The sequence below is a fragment of the Chenopodium album genome, chromosome 26 (assembly GCF_948465745.1).
Source record: "Chenopodium album chromosome 26, dcCheAlbu1.1, whole genome shotgun sequence".
Lineage (NCBI taxonomy): Eukaryota > Viridiplantae > Streptophyta > Magnoliopsida > Caryophyllales > Amaranthaceae > Chenopodium > Chenopodium album.
The window spans coordinates 5,259,717-5,276,555 of NC_137859.1; the positions used below are offsets into that span (position 1 = coordinate 5,259,717).

A 16,839-nucleotide genomic window follows, 5' to 3' on the forward strand; every position below is an offset into this window, starting at 1 on the left:
TAGACATGTAATTTATTAAGTGCGCTAGTAATCTAGTATGGGTGAATAACAAGTGTATACATAATTAAGGTTAAGGAGAAGGGACTTTTTTATTTTTTATTTTTTATTTTTTATTTTTTAAGAAAGATGTTTGTATTGAACAACTCAATATCATATTGAGAAATGGCTAATTAAAAATTAATCATTGCAAATGCATAAATAGTTGAGTAGAAATTGCCTAATCAATTCACTAATCAGCAGCTGATTTCTGCTATTTGTGTAATAAATTGACCAAATACAAATGTTTTGATTAACTCATTCAATTCATTTGGTGAATCCATGTTTACTCCATGCCCGGTTTCCTTAATCATCATTAACCTTGCTTTAGGCCCCAATTTCCTGCAAATTTTACATTCATAGTTTACCATTAGCCTATATATAATCGTGATAAAAAAAAAAAAAAAAAAATATATTCATTAGTCTTCTATAAAATTCTTGAATTACTATTATAACTCAATGGGGGTTTAGTGATTGACCTTTGTAGCTGATGAGCTATGTCTTTGGGAAAAAAGTAGTCTTGGTCGCCCCATACGAGAAGTGTTTCCTATAATATAATATTATTAAACAAATACGGTTACTCAAAGGGTACTCGACAAACATACAATACATATGTTGCACCAGATTCCATTATTTCAATAATGTATGTTGATGTGATGAATTCTAACACGAAAACTTAAGATGAAAAGAAGAGTACGAACAAATAGAACATTAATTTTTTATTCCGATTTATCTACCTGTGGCAAAGCAGAAACCATGGAGTCTACTTCTCCTGAAATTAAACTTCTTAGAAGCTCTTCTTTTTCCTCCCTGTTCTTATGCTCTGTTACCTGAAATACTACAAATTTAATAACTACGTGTGTAACCAAAATCAAAGAAAATCACAATATTCACATATATGATTATAATACTATTATCATTTCCAACATGACCTAATTGAATGGTTGCACCAATTCTCTTCTAATAGTTAAATTTGAAAATTTTGACCCATAAATTCTCGCTATTATATAAAAGAAGATCCTTAATAGAAGGGTCTCAATACGTATGTTCTAAATAGTAATTTTTTATGATTTTAATATTTAACCGTGCATAGGTAAAACGTGTACCGAAGACGGTAAAAAGCAAATGGTGCAATTATTTAGTTAAAGATGACGAAGTATATGGTTAATAAAATATAACTGACCTTAATGAACTCCCAAAGTATAAAATCAGGAACAAAACGTGTAGGATCATATTTGTATATAGATTTTTCAACCAACAATCTAATTGCATCAGGGTCCTTTGGTACAACCGTTTTAATCACTTCCTCAGGGTCCTTCCCAACCCTAATTAGCTGCGCAACCTTCTGATCATCGGTCGTTCCTACGCCGGAGCTAACGATCACGTTCTTCTCTATTATGTTAGGGTACATCTCAGCCATGAAGTAGCCCACCCAACCTCCATAACTAATTGAGTAAACTGTGCACTTCTTTACACCAAACCCTTTCTTTAGCCCTTCCATCACACACTTGGCTTGAAAACGAGGCGTTCGGTCCATGTTTTTGGTGTATGATTTTCCATAGAATAGCAAATCTGGTATGTATATGTTGAATAATTTGGATAGTTCTCCTATCTGCTCAAACATAATTTGGAAAGATATTACTACATTATTAAATCAAGTTCGGAACAAAAAACTTCAATTTTCATACGTGTTTAATTTACATAATAAGGTAACACAAGTTTAAATTCTAGGTAATCAAATTTCAAAATATAATTGAGCCAAACTTGTACATTCATTTAACAAATTTGTCCAAGTCAGAGTATTTATATTACCTTTTAAGTGAATACGTGGGTTTTTTTTGTAGGATCAATCATAAAATTGAATTCAAGATTAATTAGACGAAATAAGGTGTATAGTTTAACATAAAAACCTGAAGGCAAAACTGCCACCGCGCTTCTCCACCACAACCATGGACGAGGACTAAGTTAGGGCGGTCATGACGTCTATAATTCGAAATCCAAAAATGCATGGTAGTTTCATCATCTAAATCAACCATGCATGGAGAGAGACCGCAATAATGGTAGTACTTAGAGAGTAAAAAAAGGCCTGTGGGATAAAATATTGGCGGTTTATTAAGCTTTATTACATTGTAGATAACATTTTTTATAACTATGAACAAGTTGATGAGATATTGGCCAAAAACCTTTGCATAACCCATTCTTACTACTCTCCAACCTTTTAGTATCTTTTCTTGATTCAATGATTCTAATATAGTCCAATTTGTTTGTTACATATATATATAATGAAAAAACCTTATATTATAAAAATATAATACTATTATATGATTAAGGAATATAATCAGTTGATCACATGAAATAAGCTTAAGGTGAGAGTTTGTAACTTCTTAAGCGAGGTTTAAGCTTATGTTGGGAATTATTTAGATTAAATTGAGGTGTATTGTGTAAGCAAGTATCTTCTTTTATAAACTAAAGTCACAAACATTAAATTAAAGGCATAAACATGACGGTTGTATGTGTAGTTTTGTAGCTTTAACGTCCAAAAAGCGATAACTTTTATGTAGTACATGCATGTGACTTTGTAAGTGTTGTATTCTGTTTAGTTTGTTAATTGCTTTTGGCATAATATTACGCGGAGTATTAAACTACTATTATTACATTGGAAGTTTTGGAACCGTAGTATCACTATATTAGTTTTCAATATGTAAAAGCAGGGTAAAAGAAACAATGATATGGATAAACAGATGGATCTATGTATATTTTAAATTCGAATTGAAGTTCTGAAAATTTTAAGGTTGATGGTAATCTAATATAGGAGGACAACATAACAATTTATTACTTTATTGAGATTACATTGTACGTTACTACGTTGTCCTCAATCAATCACCATAGCGATAATTAACTGTGACATTTTGATAGAGTTTACATATGTTAAAAGCTAAGAGTTGATACTACAGTTAAAGTCCAAATTTGATTTAGGTACTCTATCAAAAATTATAAGCATAGCAATATAAAGCTTCCATTAGTCTCATCTTGTATGCTCCTAATTTAAGTTTTAGTTTATTGAACATAAATAATTGAACTTATTAGGTATAGGCGTTTAGCAACCCCCTCTATAGTTAATTTTTAAATTCCGGTTTTGTGGCTAGAGAAAGCTTAACATGTAACTTAAGGATAATATAAAGAAGGAAATATATTTGGTAAATTTAAATTATATACTTGTTTACGTTTACAAAGATTATAATAATTTGTCACGGTTAGATGATGTTGTATGAGCAAATCTACGGTATATAAGATGTAATCCAAACAACCAGTAAAAGAATCTCGTTGTGGGTTTGCACTGTATAAGAGTTTACTTGTATGTGAAAGCAAGAAATCTAGAATCTACTAAAGTGAAGTATATACCTTACCTCCAAAAACTTCTCTAATTCAAATCCTTCTCACATCCCAATGTCAATCAATATGTTCGTTACCTTTCCCTCCTTTTCCAACTTTATGGACGGCTACTTTATGTCTTTTTTTCCACCCAAAACACCATACTTTACAGCCATATTCCTTCGTCTAATACCCCCTCTCTTCCCTTATATAAACCCCTCTTCACTTTTCTTAATCTCCTCCACTCTTTCATCATTCAATTCATCTCTTGGTGTTTCTTACGCGTTAAGAACCACCAAATATGGCTAGCACAAGTACCACCTACGCGTATTCAAGCCAAATGTCATCCCAAAGACCGATAGCCATGGCATTGGCATTGGTTTCAGCTGTGGTACTATCCCCATTGTACAATACAAAGAGCAACGATACACGATATGACATAAGATGGAACTCTGGCTTTGTTCTGCCTATGGTTCTAGCAGGACTAATAATCGCGATAAAAACTACCTCATCACCATCATCCTCGTCAGTGACAGGATTGCGAAGAACAATCCTGTCATCAGATCCTTCGTCGGTGTTTAGGGTTGGGGGTTCGTCGTGGGGACTTGCTGGGGTTCTAGTCATGCTGATGCTTGTATTGTCCTGGCAAGACTCTGTTCAACATTTTCTTTGGAAATGAGAGGAAACACTACTGTACTGTGGCTAACTGTCTGAGTGCCTGCTACACTTGTGTTTTCTGTTTCAGATCAATAAATCTGTCTATGTTAGTGACTTCATAATGTAATTCTAAGTTTATAAAGGTTCAGTAATATACAGTTTTCTTTTGCAGAATTATGGAAATTGATCATGCTCATTTTGATTCTTATCAGAATTCAGAAGCCGATAAATATTTCAGTGATCAGATCATCTGAAAGAGAATTATGATTTGTAGCTAATACAGAGTTTAACTCGAAAGACAAAATTTTATCGATCATGGAATTAGTGAACAACTCTCCTCAGCTGACATGCATATGGGGGTTTCAGTAACTACTAGCCAACATAACAATTTCAAGAGTTATACCAATAAGAATTTCTGATTCGTTACAATAAGGTCAATACTAAGCCCAGTATGGGCGTCAATACTCAATACCCATGTTTATACACTTCTATTTATAGTAAATACTCACGATCTCGGTCATTAGTTAGACGTTTATATCTAACTGACCATATAATCAGATAGCAATTTCCTCTCAGCAGCTGACTAGCATACCCTGTGATGTAGTATTCAAGTCTGGAAGAGGGTCACTGAGTTATCCAAGTCACCAAACAAACTGTAACAATAACCGAATCATATAGAGGAAATGAATAATAAAGACAATGCCATGCAATGTGTGGGAATATAATTTCTTTTTTCAATCTTTTCATTTCTTCAATTAATCAGATTCAGTTAGACACAATTTTATATACCCACAACACAAATTAAAGAACATAAATTTTTTTCTGTACAGATGATATATTTACATGAACAGATTGTGTTATTCAACCGTAGTCCTACTAGTCTACAACTAAAGATACATCAGCATTCATCGTCAACTACTCCAGCCAACTACACTGGCACTTGTGACAGCAGAGGCAGGTTTTGATACCGATAGACCTCGATTGTACATGCGCTGAATCTCTTCCCTGTACTCAACCAGAGACTTGTCAGGAATTGCTGGAGTTAGCTCAATCACATCTCCCATCTTCAGTTTGCACGTCGGATCACTAACAGGATGATGGTTCAGCCGAGGCCTCAACTCTTCCTTCATGGGGAAACCATAAGTCAAACGGGGGCTACCATGGCCTGTCTTTTCTAATAGATCCATCATGGTGGAGTTTGGGGGGAATTCGCGAACAGACATCTGAAATGAAGAAACATGCCAAACTCATAAATGCACAGACCTGAGAACTAACAGAGAAATTGCGATATTTCATGCAGTTACTGCAATGGCAGTAAAGGAAGCTTAATCCGAATAACAGTTTCAATTATACACATCCTATACAGCTATGCCATTCTTAACGCACTAAGTTAGCATCACTCCTATAAACAGCTTCCCGTCTCTACCTGGATATTTGGTTGTATTGATTGATCACTCTATAAACAACTAGAGAAGCATACCATCAATCAATACAACCAAATATCCAGGTAGCTTATCAAAATTACCAACTCTTTATTTAGGTTCAACCTCGACTGGGATTCGAGTATCCCAAACAAATAGGAAACACACACAGAAGTAACATGGAAAAGCTACATTTTGCCCATAGGCCCCATGTAATGTAGAGAGAAGACAGGGGAATTTTAAGTGAACCGATATCAGCTTAGAATCCCATTCTAAACCAAATTAAGTCTTCCTTCAAATGGTTCAGACCACACACTAAAATAACTACTAAGATGACACATGATATGGAAAGCTATATTCGGCTATAGGCTCAATGCAATGTAGAGGGAGGACAGGGAGTTTTGATTGTGCCAATAAAGCTTAGAATCCCATTCCAAACCATATGACTACCCCTTACAGTCTCCTTCAAATTTTCAGACCACACCATTACATACGAAATTAATCACAAACATGGGAAACATATGACATTGTTTTCCAAACTAGAAAAGATAGAAGGTGGAATATCAAAAGACAAACCTTTTCATTCTCTATCAAGATAACAAATACAGGTCCATCTTCATTAGACTGAGCATTGTAGGAATATGGGCACCCTTCAGCATGAGTTGGGAATTTACAGGGTGGCTTGAGGGAATCAGCATAGTCGATTGATGGTTTGTCCTTGTTCATTGTCTCACACTGCCAATTGACCACCCATCTAGCCCACTCCACCATTTGAAGCACAAATGAGGAGTGTTGAGATTCACCCTCCTTATACCTCCAGTGCGCAGCAAATCCATACTCTGCTTGTAGATGCATTTCCCTAGTCCGTATTTGAACTTCAAGTGGAACCATTCCTTCACCGACCACAACTGTATGAAGTGATTTGTATCTACAGACAACAAAGAATGTAAATTAAGAAAAGAATCAGCAAAAATAATATTTACCTTGTCATACTCATACATTTAACAAATAGCTTATGTTGCTTACCCATTGCATTTTGGACAATGAATATAGTCCTTGAACTTTCCAGGCACTTCAGACCACAACTGATGAACAACTTTTAGTGCTCTAAAACAGTCTTCCTCATTCTCAACAATCAAACGCAGCCCGTGAATATCATGAATCTGGTCCATAGTCAGCTTCTTCCTACACATCATTGTACATACAGTTAGCCAAATAGAGCATATATAAAGGACACATGCCCATCATGCCAGATTAGGTAAAAGGTCTGGATGACTGGCACAGAGAAAACTCCAAAAACAACATAAAAGGATTAGAGAGCATACTTTGACATTTTGCGATGAATACTGTATAAGCTTTTGTGACGACCAGACAAGTCATGGTAAGATATATCTTCACCCTTGAGAGCTTCTTCAAGTTTCCCGATCTCTGATTCGATCATTGCTTGATCAAATGACTTCATACGCTTAGAGGACAATTCATTATATTGATTTGGATATAGATGCTTGAAACACAAGTCTTCTATTTGTTCTTTCCAAGTAGAGATACCGAGTCTGTTAGCCAGTGGTGCAAATATCTCCAATGTCTCTTTCGCAAACCTCTGCTGCTTGTGAGATGGCAATGCATCGAGTGTCATCATATTATGCAATCTATCTGCCAATTTAATCAAGACTGCCCTAGCATCAGCCATAGCAAGAAACATTGTATGCAACCGATCTGCTTCAATGGTTTTATTTGCTGTATTATTTTCACGTGCAAGCTTGCTCAAATGGCTTAGTTTTGACACCTGAAACAATGGCATCCACAATTTATAAGCCATCAATAGAACTAAGTGTAGCAAATCCCTATGCCTACTGCCTAGTTGGTCACATTTCACGTATTCAAATGGCATGTGCAGTGTGCACGAGTGCAGATAAAAATGTCAAAGCATCCACCTTATTGCTTTAAATAAAACACAACTGTCCTGCAACTGTACACCACGCATGAAAAAACGAATACATCCTTCTCAATTATAGTATTTCACAAAGTTCAGATGCTTAGGCATACATCACCTAAGCTAATCATGGAGAACATTGTATACAGCAAGGTTCAACACACTTTCTAAGCACAGAAGGGATGAATACAGAGAGTGCCACTCAAGAGCACTTTTCCGAACAAAGGAAAAAAAAATCAGGCAACTGAGGCAAGTAATTCACAGCTCACAAAAATGGATACAACAAGTACAAGTACGCAATTTAGAAACAAACAGAATTATCACAGATTTACAGCTGATAAAGCACAGTATTAAATTTGAATCTCTGAAGTCTTACCCCATGAACCAAATCAGCCACCCCAGCTCCAAAGATGCTTAAAATATAGTCATAAGTAACAAAAGAATCATCAATTGTGTCATGCAATAAACCAGCAGCAACAACAGTTGAATTCGCCCCAATGTTCGCCAAAAGCACTGCAGTTTCCAAGCAGTGATGCAAATATGGATGTCCACTTGCTCTCACCTACACAAACAAAAGCCAAAACATAAATTTCATTAACAAATATGACCAACATTACTTTCTAATTTGCTATAATCATGTTAAACTTACACAAAAAGAAAAACTCGAACAATCAAATAGATTATATATGATCCAATACTAGAAATTTAGTTTTTAAAAAATGACAATGCATTTCATATATTACTAAAAATAGAAACTTTTCATCATCTTTCACACTACTCAAATTAGTTTCTTCATCAGTTCATCCTCAAATATCAAATATAACAATCATACAAATTCACATAAAAGCATCAAAAAAAACGACTGCAGATTAACATTCAGTTTATCTCATTGAATTTAAACAGAGAAATATACGAATTTAGTAACACAATTATACATCAAAAAAAGGGGGGTGAATTACCTGCCCTCTATGAGCCTTTTCAGCCTCATAAAACGCCTTGATCACAAAATCTTCATAGAAAATTTTATTCCTGATTTGAGCACTTGCTAACAATTCCTCAATACTACCACCAAACACAAAATGATCTTCCATATTAAACGTAAGTTCCTCCACATCACGATCCAAACACGACCCCAACGAATTCCTCACAAACCCATTTAACAACCCATTCGTCGTGTTATTAACCCGAAACGAACCCGAACCCGAAAACGACCCCGAAGCAACGCTATTACAGCTACTTGAAACCGAAACCGGACCCTGAAACACCGAAACAGGGCTCTGAAGATCTCTCTTCAACGAAGAACTCAACGACGAGCAATTCGAATACCGAAATGAGCTGCTCAAATTGTTGTATTGATGATGATGATGAAGATGATGATCATCCAATCCTACTTTCTGAAAATCCTCGTTTACTGAAGTAGGAGAGTGTTTCAGAAGACATGATAAACCGCCGATTATCGGCCGTTGAGAGCTTGATGATGATGATTGCGAGCTCGTTGAAGGAGATCTACCGCTGAGATCGAAATCATAAGAAGATGAATGAGAATTGATTGAACATGGATGCGGTGTAGAACACACGCTACTCGGTGGACTCGCATACAGCGCAATCGTTGAAACCGCCATTAATGGAGCTCAAAAAAAATCAATTGAAACCGAAATTTGAGCTGAAATTCAAAGATTTTTCTACTAATTTTCAGATTTTTGAGCTTAATATATACAATGAAACGATTGAAATTAGGTAGATCTAAGATGACTAATTTTTTGGAATTAGGGTAAAAACAAATGAAGAAGAAGAAGAACAATCAAAGTCAAATTATAACAACTAAAATGGAAATTTACAGTTTTCCGAATAGAAATTTCAGTATGAATCTAATTTTATTTAGCGGCGATTGAAATTGAAGTTCAAATTTGAAGAAAAATCGATGTAAATTGGGGGAAATTGAGAACAAACCCTAAACCTAGAATTTTAGGAGAGAGAAAATTAGAGAGAAGAAATGGCGTATGTGTGGAGAAGAAGATTTGCTTTTAATGAGGGGGGTTTTTTATTTCATTTAACTTTTTAAAATTATTTATTATTATTAATTTATTTAAATATAATAATATTTAAATGAATAATAATGGTTTCTACTATGTTCAGATACTTTGCTTGCTTGTTTAATCTTCATCCTCTTTTATTTTGGTTGATAGCCAGGAGGACGGAGACAGTGTAAAGACCAAATTACCCTTGGATAATACCGTATTTTACGGTTGATTTGATAAAGATATTGATTTATTATTACAAATAAAAATACTCTTTGTATTTGCAATGATTAGATTAAGAATTGATTAGTGTCCAATTAGGCAAATTAATAGATAAATTATTTGTCTATCTCTTCAGCCATTTTTTACATTAGTTTTATATTAGAGTGGATAAGGGATAAGTTTGCTCATTATAATAATGGAGGAGGTAGTGGATAAGTTACCCCCAACGAGCTAGTACTCAATGCTATTATTTCATTAGTTGAATTTGACCTCCGTTTTTTTAAAGGCAAAAATTAGCGAGTATCTTTGGGGCATTAGATAATAAAATTAAAAGTGGAATATCTTTGATCTCATCCAAGAAAATAAGTCATTCATAAAAAAGAAGTTATCAAACTATTGAAAAAATTTATCAAGTTAAATGAGTGGGATCATAGAGGGGTTCAACGAGGAGAGGGAGATCGAAAATGATTTGGTTGGAAAAAATTAGGAAGGATATCAAATACATAGATATGCATGAGCATTAAGCATTTAATCGACAATCATAAGGGATGGAAGAGGTAGATTTTTGCGGGTGACTATACAAATTAATTTTTTTTTTTTTAAGTAGCTAACTCCATTTATGGAATTAAGATTTTGATTAATTGATTTATCAAATTAAACAATAGCCCATGATGATGATGCTTACTATCTTTTTTAGAAGTTGACATATGACTCATATTTTAAGAATATTTGCTTTTGGATGGAATGCTAAGAGTCCGTTGTTCTTTTAAAAAAATTACATGTGGTTAAGTAAAAGTAAGAATATGCTAACCATAATTAGTTAATAACACTGCAAAAATTGATATTGGTAGATTTTATTTACAAACCACTACCAACATTTAAACTTAAAAGTCACATCGTTTGATTCGTTTTACTACTTTGATGAACACTAATCATTCATTATTATTTCACTTTTCACGTTACTTATCACTTGTAAATTGAATAATAAATTCTAGTTAGTTCTTGATCTTTTAAAGGGTCCTTGATGACTTAATCTTTCTAGGATTTTAAAAAAAAAAAAAAATCAACATATGGTACAGAAATATATAAGAGAACATCATTAACATGTTTAATCGTCGATAAAAACTTCATCCTTTCAACACAATTACGAAAACTATGAGTTGAAATTGACATGATGCGAGAGTCTTGTATAGTTATATAATTAAAATACAATAAGTGTCGTAATATGTAAAATCACGTATGTTATAATAAATACACTTTTGACTATCGATTGAGTTAATTAACACCTATATCATACTTCGTTTAACGTTTTTATTGTGTACTATAACAAAATATACGAGATTTTGCACGTCATGTGTATATAAAAGCAGGTACATATTTTGACGTATAACTAAACATGTTATTATGGAAATTCGATCAAAGCAAGATAGTACTTAATTTTTTTTTTTTTTTTTTTTTTTTTTGAAGCCAAGATAGTACTTAATTGGTACCCTTTTTATTATGGAAGATGCATGGTAGTCCATACTCCAATTGCCAAATTGGCGGCAATCAAGTTGTAAGGGCATATGCATATGGGACCAACTATATTTGTCTAAGTTTATGATTTGTGACAAAAGAAGATTCTCCTAATTGCGAGGGAAACAAAGAAGAATCCCTTCAAAGATAAAGTATCCAACCAAAAATACCACTACTATTGGGATTGTTGTCGATTTAGCTGATTTCTTTAGAAAAATCTAGGATTTTCATGCTAATTGCTGCCGTGCTGGCTAATGCGTGGCTACTAGCTAGCTTAAGTGTCGCTTTTAGTAGAGTGTGTGATTTTCTTTTGGCTCTTTTATTAATTATCATGCTCAAATTTATTGGCTAGCCAATGAGGCAAGGTAATGTTTCGGGTGAGACGGACTCACGTGAGTCCACTATCATATTTTTGGTGTTGCGAGCCTCGCGATCGGGTTTAATTAGCCCGCGCCTTTTTATTGGACTTTTGTTATTGAGCCCGGTCTCACACAAAACCTTTTGATTGGTCAAATATGTTTTCTAAATTTCTACTAATTACCTTTGTAATATATACTCCCTCCGTTTCAGAAAGATGTTCCTATTTCGTTAATCGATGCAAATTTTTACCCAATTTTGACCGCAAATATCTTTAATTTCACACTAGCAAATATTATAAAAGTTAGATATTGATAATTTACTCACCAAGACGAATCAAACTAGATCCCACATGACTATATTTATTCTAATAGATTAAGAAAATTTTTAAGATTCTCTCTTTTTTAAAAAAGTCAAAGATTCCAAACAAGAACATCATTGTGGAACAGAGGGAGTACAAAATACTACACGTTAATTAATTAATTACGGAGTAATTATTATACGGAGCATGTTTGTTCAAAAAAATTATATGAAGTATGTAAATTTGTCAAAAGAGGTATATGTTATTTCACATATGGAGTACTACTTACAATTTTTAAAATTCTCAAATTATTAGCTTGATTATTGGAGTTAAAATTGAAATTAGTTTCACGACTTGACAAAACGATTAAGATGGTAGCCAAGTATTTATTGTCATTAGTTACATGTGGATTGTCTCAAAAAAAATAAGTATTGACAATGTGGAACATGTTTAATGAGATTAGTTACAAGTATCCATTACAATATAGTGATATACTGATATATCAATGCCTTGTTCAATTCACCTTTTAAAATAAGAACTTGTTCTCGTCAACCTATTTTAAATACTTGCTTATTCCTTGTTCAATTCACCTTTTAAAATAAGAACTTGTTCTCGTCAACCTATTTTAAATACTTGCTTATTCCTGTCAAATTCAATTAAGATTAGATTAGATCAATCTATATCACAAGTTATAATTTTCACTCGTTAACTTGTTGCTATATATATTTTAATTTCGTCTATTTTTAAGTGAAGAGAACAAATACTAACTCGATGTAAGGGTTAATAGATCATACTTGTTACTTTGTTAGTACTCCATAGTTGTTTGGTTGTTAATTCCACTCGTTACGCGATGTCCTCTAGAATTGGAAGGACGAGCTTGAAATAAAGAATGAATAAAGACACTTGTCCTTAATCCCTTCCCCCTGATTACGGCTTCCTACTTAAACCCACCCCTCCAAATCTCTCTTGAAATAATTTCTAAACGAAACACGTGAATTGCACGTGTCACTCTCAGTCGAAACCCACTCGATGCCACGTACTCCTACTAGTCTACTACCAACAACACACGTATTCAACTTTAGCCGCCAACAATAACACAAAAATAAAAAAGATTTTTTTTTTTTTTTTTTTTTTTTTTGAGTAAAAATAAAATAGAAGTTAATGCTTAGCAATTGCTCATAAATTGAAGGTGGGACATTGATCACAACAAAACAATAAGTGCCCCACAATGTATGGAAGTAAATCAGATTAATCAACAGTACTAAGCCACGTAAGACGGGATATAATGATCGTCCAAATAGTTGATAGATTCCATGTATCATGTATGTGTATTATGTCGACTGTTGTCGATATGTTAGATCGTGATTTGTGAGGGTGCATGCATATTCCTCATTTTTTTGGTCAATTTACTTCTAATTACAATGGTTGAAGTCAAATCAATTGCAACTTGCTTAACCTAAAACACTATTCTATTAACACTTGGATCTTTTATTTAAGGTTGGTACCAAGAGTTACAAGTTAGAACCATTCTAGTCTTTGAGGGTAGACTTTTATGTTTTTTTCCTTTCTAATCATATATCAAATCAAATACAGGCGCATTAATGAATGATTTTATGATTGGTGTAAATATCTACCTTTAAAAGATGCTTTTAGCGATGATTCATATACTTTTAAGCACTCGTATTTTTTTAGAAGAGTCAAGAGCAAGCTATTAATAATTTTCAAGTATATATTTTTTTATTATTGAAAAGTACTTGTTAGACAAAGATATTACAACATCTAATTGCTATTATTAGAAGCTTACATTGTCATTAACCAACCATTTTATTAATTATACTTTGTATTAATTATTAAGTTTGTTGCACGTGGAAAACTACTGAAGTTTTTAGATTAATCCTTACAATTTTGGGATGACACTTTAGTGCTCTTTGGGGGTGTGAATATATCTGACCCTTTCTATCTCCCTTTTACCCTCTAAGGGGTTTGTCTACTTAATTAATTTGCTCGTCCGAATTAAAATTTTCCGTTACAAGGTTGTGGTTGATAATAAATTTCTTTTGACTATATAATATTAATACATTTAGATTAAAGATATACCTAATTTATTTATTTAAAAAAAAATGATTAAGTACTGATAATTGATAAATACTCGAATATACTAATAAGCTAAGAGTATTAGTTAAATAAAAACGGATTTTATTATATCATCTATCTATCAATACTATTCTTATAACAGAGACAAACAAAAGTTGATCTAATCCTTAACAAACGTTCAATATAAATAATACTCTAATTTTCGTATAAAGAAATACTTATCAGCAAGATTTGAATTCACAACCTCTGAAGTTGATCAACAATGATCTGAACTGCGTTCTAACAAGCCATGATAAACAAAAGTGTAACTAGTCAAGGTGTATGTAAAATGGACCTCTAAAAACAAGGGAATGAAAGAAAGGTGCTTGGTGCTTGGACCAAGAGGCAAAATAAATTGCGTGGCGTAGCAGAGTAAGAAGTCCGTACTAGTAACATAAATAGCGTGCAAGCAACAAGGAAGCCGCGTGCATGCAATGAGTTGGACAATTAGTAAGCAGTCCGCACACGCCTTTGCTACAATTTCCACTGGCTCACTCTCTTCCTCTGTCTTTTAACGTTTTTAACATGTCTTTAAAAGTTGTTGATGGTAATTACCAAAAACAAAATGCCAAAACTATTGTCACAACAATACAACTGATTTTGCTTCAAGAGTTTATGTTTCTCACTTCTATATATTTGACGATTCCGTTTTCTTCATTTCTTTTTATTCAATCTAACTTCTACGCATAGCTTTGACAATTTCATATGGTTATTGTCTTATTGAGCAAAGGTTATTTTCTAAATGAACACATGGAGAATTTGATAAAAGAATAATGGAAACTTTACAATATTAGTTTGATATGCACTCGGGTGTATCATGAACGACTGATTGTGAAGACAATCCTCACAGTTTATTTTAATAACTTCATAAGGGTCTGTTCACATTTACTGAACTGAGCTGAACTGAACTGATTGGAGCTGAACTGAACTGAACTGATTAGAGCTGAACTTAACTGAACTGAATTGAGCTGATATGAATATTTTATGAGAGAGGAAAATTAGGAGCTAAACTGAACTGAAATTAAGTAAATATGAACAGACCCGAACTTTTATAATGCAAAGGTTCACTAATCAAGAGTAAAATGAAATTTTATATAAATTGTCATTAACTTTTTCACTAAAACTAAATTATTTTGTACACCTATGTTGACAATTTGCTCATATGTAGAGTTGACGATGAAATGAGGCAGGTATGTCCAAAGAAATCAACCATACTTGAATACAAATTTGTAACTCATGAAGAACTAGTCACATTAAAAACTCACAAATAACATGTACAAGCTCCCTAAGACCCCAACTAGTACGAACATGAATTGGTCTCTACAAATAATAATATTTTCCAATACTTCTCCATATTATAATAGTAGGACATCCAATTTAAAACTTCAAATACAACCATATTTACCAAGTTTTGGGAATTATAATAGCTTACTAGTATAAATTTTCAAATTATACAAAATTCAACATTTCCCCAAAAGTTGAACTTTGCATGTAATGGTAATGATAGGCTGATAGGATTAAATAAGAGACTATCAATAAGGCGTGGAGGAAGTAGAATAAAGTTAGAAATTTATAACTAAATCATGCACAACTTAGGGCATGTTCTTATATGTTGAAATTCAGTTCAGCTCAGTTCAGTTCAGTTCTTTCCTTCTCTTATAAAATATTAATTTCAGTTCAACTCAGTTCAATCAATGAGAACAGACTCTTAGTGTAATTAATATGTATTTATCCTTAATACAGAGCATTAACTCTTCATTTAAAGAGCTATATTTACTACTCGTATTTTCCTTAATTCATACGAGTATTTCGTGATTTGTAATAATTTGCATTAAACATTGCATCGAGGTACTCCACAAGTTCTGATTTCTACATCTAAATGCCTCTGTGCCTCAACTTTTTCTAACATGATAGCATGCTCTGGCATGATAATGTTTCGCTATAATATCAGCCAACTTGCAAAATCCAAAAGGCATAAAATTTATATTGGACTGGATTTCGTACGGGTGTCTATTATTTAGTATTCACAAGGCCCAATTAATCAATACCTGGGCTTGAGAGTTTTTATTGATAACATATTAACATCCAACTAGTAGGCCTGATAAAATGTTGATACTGGGCTCTCTCTAAACTGTCCATGTAAATTCACAAAGAGTATATAAGTGTATTATTATTACAATTATAAGGCCCATAAACTATATAACAAAGCTATGACAAAGATAAGTGTTTGCACACATACAATGACACAAATTTCTCAATATGGTGAAAATAAGTTATGATATGATGAATATTTCATACCTGTATAAGTTTCAATTACATAAATGCAGTCTAATAAAACAGAACAATGTTAGCTTGCAAAATTTTCTCTAAGGGAAGAGTGACAATACTTTGCAATTTAGCTCAACCTTACATTCAATGTATTGGGTATTAATATACATTTATGCTTTACCATTATAAGAAATTCAATCACTTTATAAAATTTTCTTCCTTAAAAGGTATACTAAAGAGATACCCATCAATTATTTCACATACTATCTCAAATATTCGGATAACCCATTAATTATTTTGATATTCATACTCTTAAGGATTCACGCCATATATAAATATAAACAAGTAAATTCCTTCAAGTGATATAATCTTAAAATTTTATGCCATAATCGTCCATCGTCTAACAAAGTTTGCTACTTATAGACTACCCACACAAAAACCATCTGGTATTCTTCTAACTTTCTAAGGATTTTTTTTTTGGTGTTTAAAGAACCACAAGGGCGGGGATGAGAATCGATCCCAAGGTCTCTTGAAATCGGGAGAAAAGGTCTAACCACTTGAGCTATCCCTCACTCTCACTTTTTAAGGATTCTACGAAGTAAGTAT

General features: G+C 33.2%; 2 protein-coding genes across 2 annotated transcripts; both read right to left on the reverse strand.

Moving 5' to 3' along the window:
• Positions 1–101: 101 nt before the first annotated feature.
• On the reverse strand, positions 102–2,234 carry LOC145618631 (uncharacterized). Its single transcript, XM_081673404.1, has 5 exons — positions 1,947–2,234; positions 1,220–1,648; positions 774–866; positions 516–583; positions 102–378 (listed from the first exon to the last, which is right to left on the reverse strand). The coding sequence occupies exons 1-5, from the start codon at positions 2,232–2,234 to the stop codon at positions 234–236; spliced, it is 1,023 nt and encodes a 340-aa protein (XP_081529530.1). The 3' UTR covers positions 102–233.
• A 2,531-nt stretch (positions 2,235–4,765) lies between these two features.
• LOC145616242 (putative GTP diphosphokinase RSH2, chloroplastic) lies at positions 4,766–9,436 on the reverse strand. Its single transcript, XM_081670936.1, has 6 exons — positions 8,379–9,436; positions 7,796–7,981; positions 6,812–7,272; positions 6,513–6,671; positions 6,063–6,414; positions 4,766–5,288 (listed from the first exon to the last, which is right to left on the reverse strand). The coding sequence occupies exons 1-6, from the start codon at positions 9,039–9,041 to the stop codon at positions 4,977–4,979; spliced, it is 2,133 nt and encodes a 710-aa protein (XP_081527062.1). The 5' UTR covers positions 9,042–9,436; the 3' UTR covers positions 4,766–4,976.
• Positions 9,437–16,839: the final 7,403 nt, after the last annotated feature.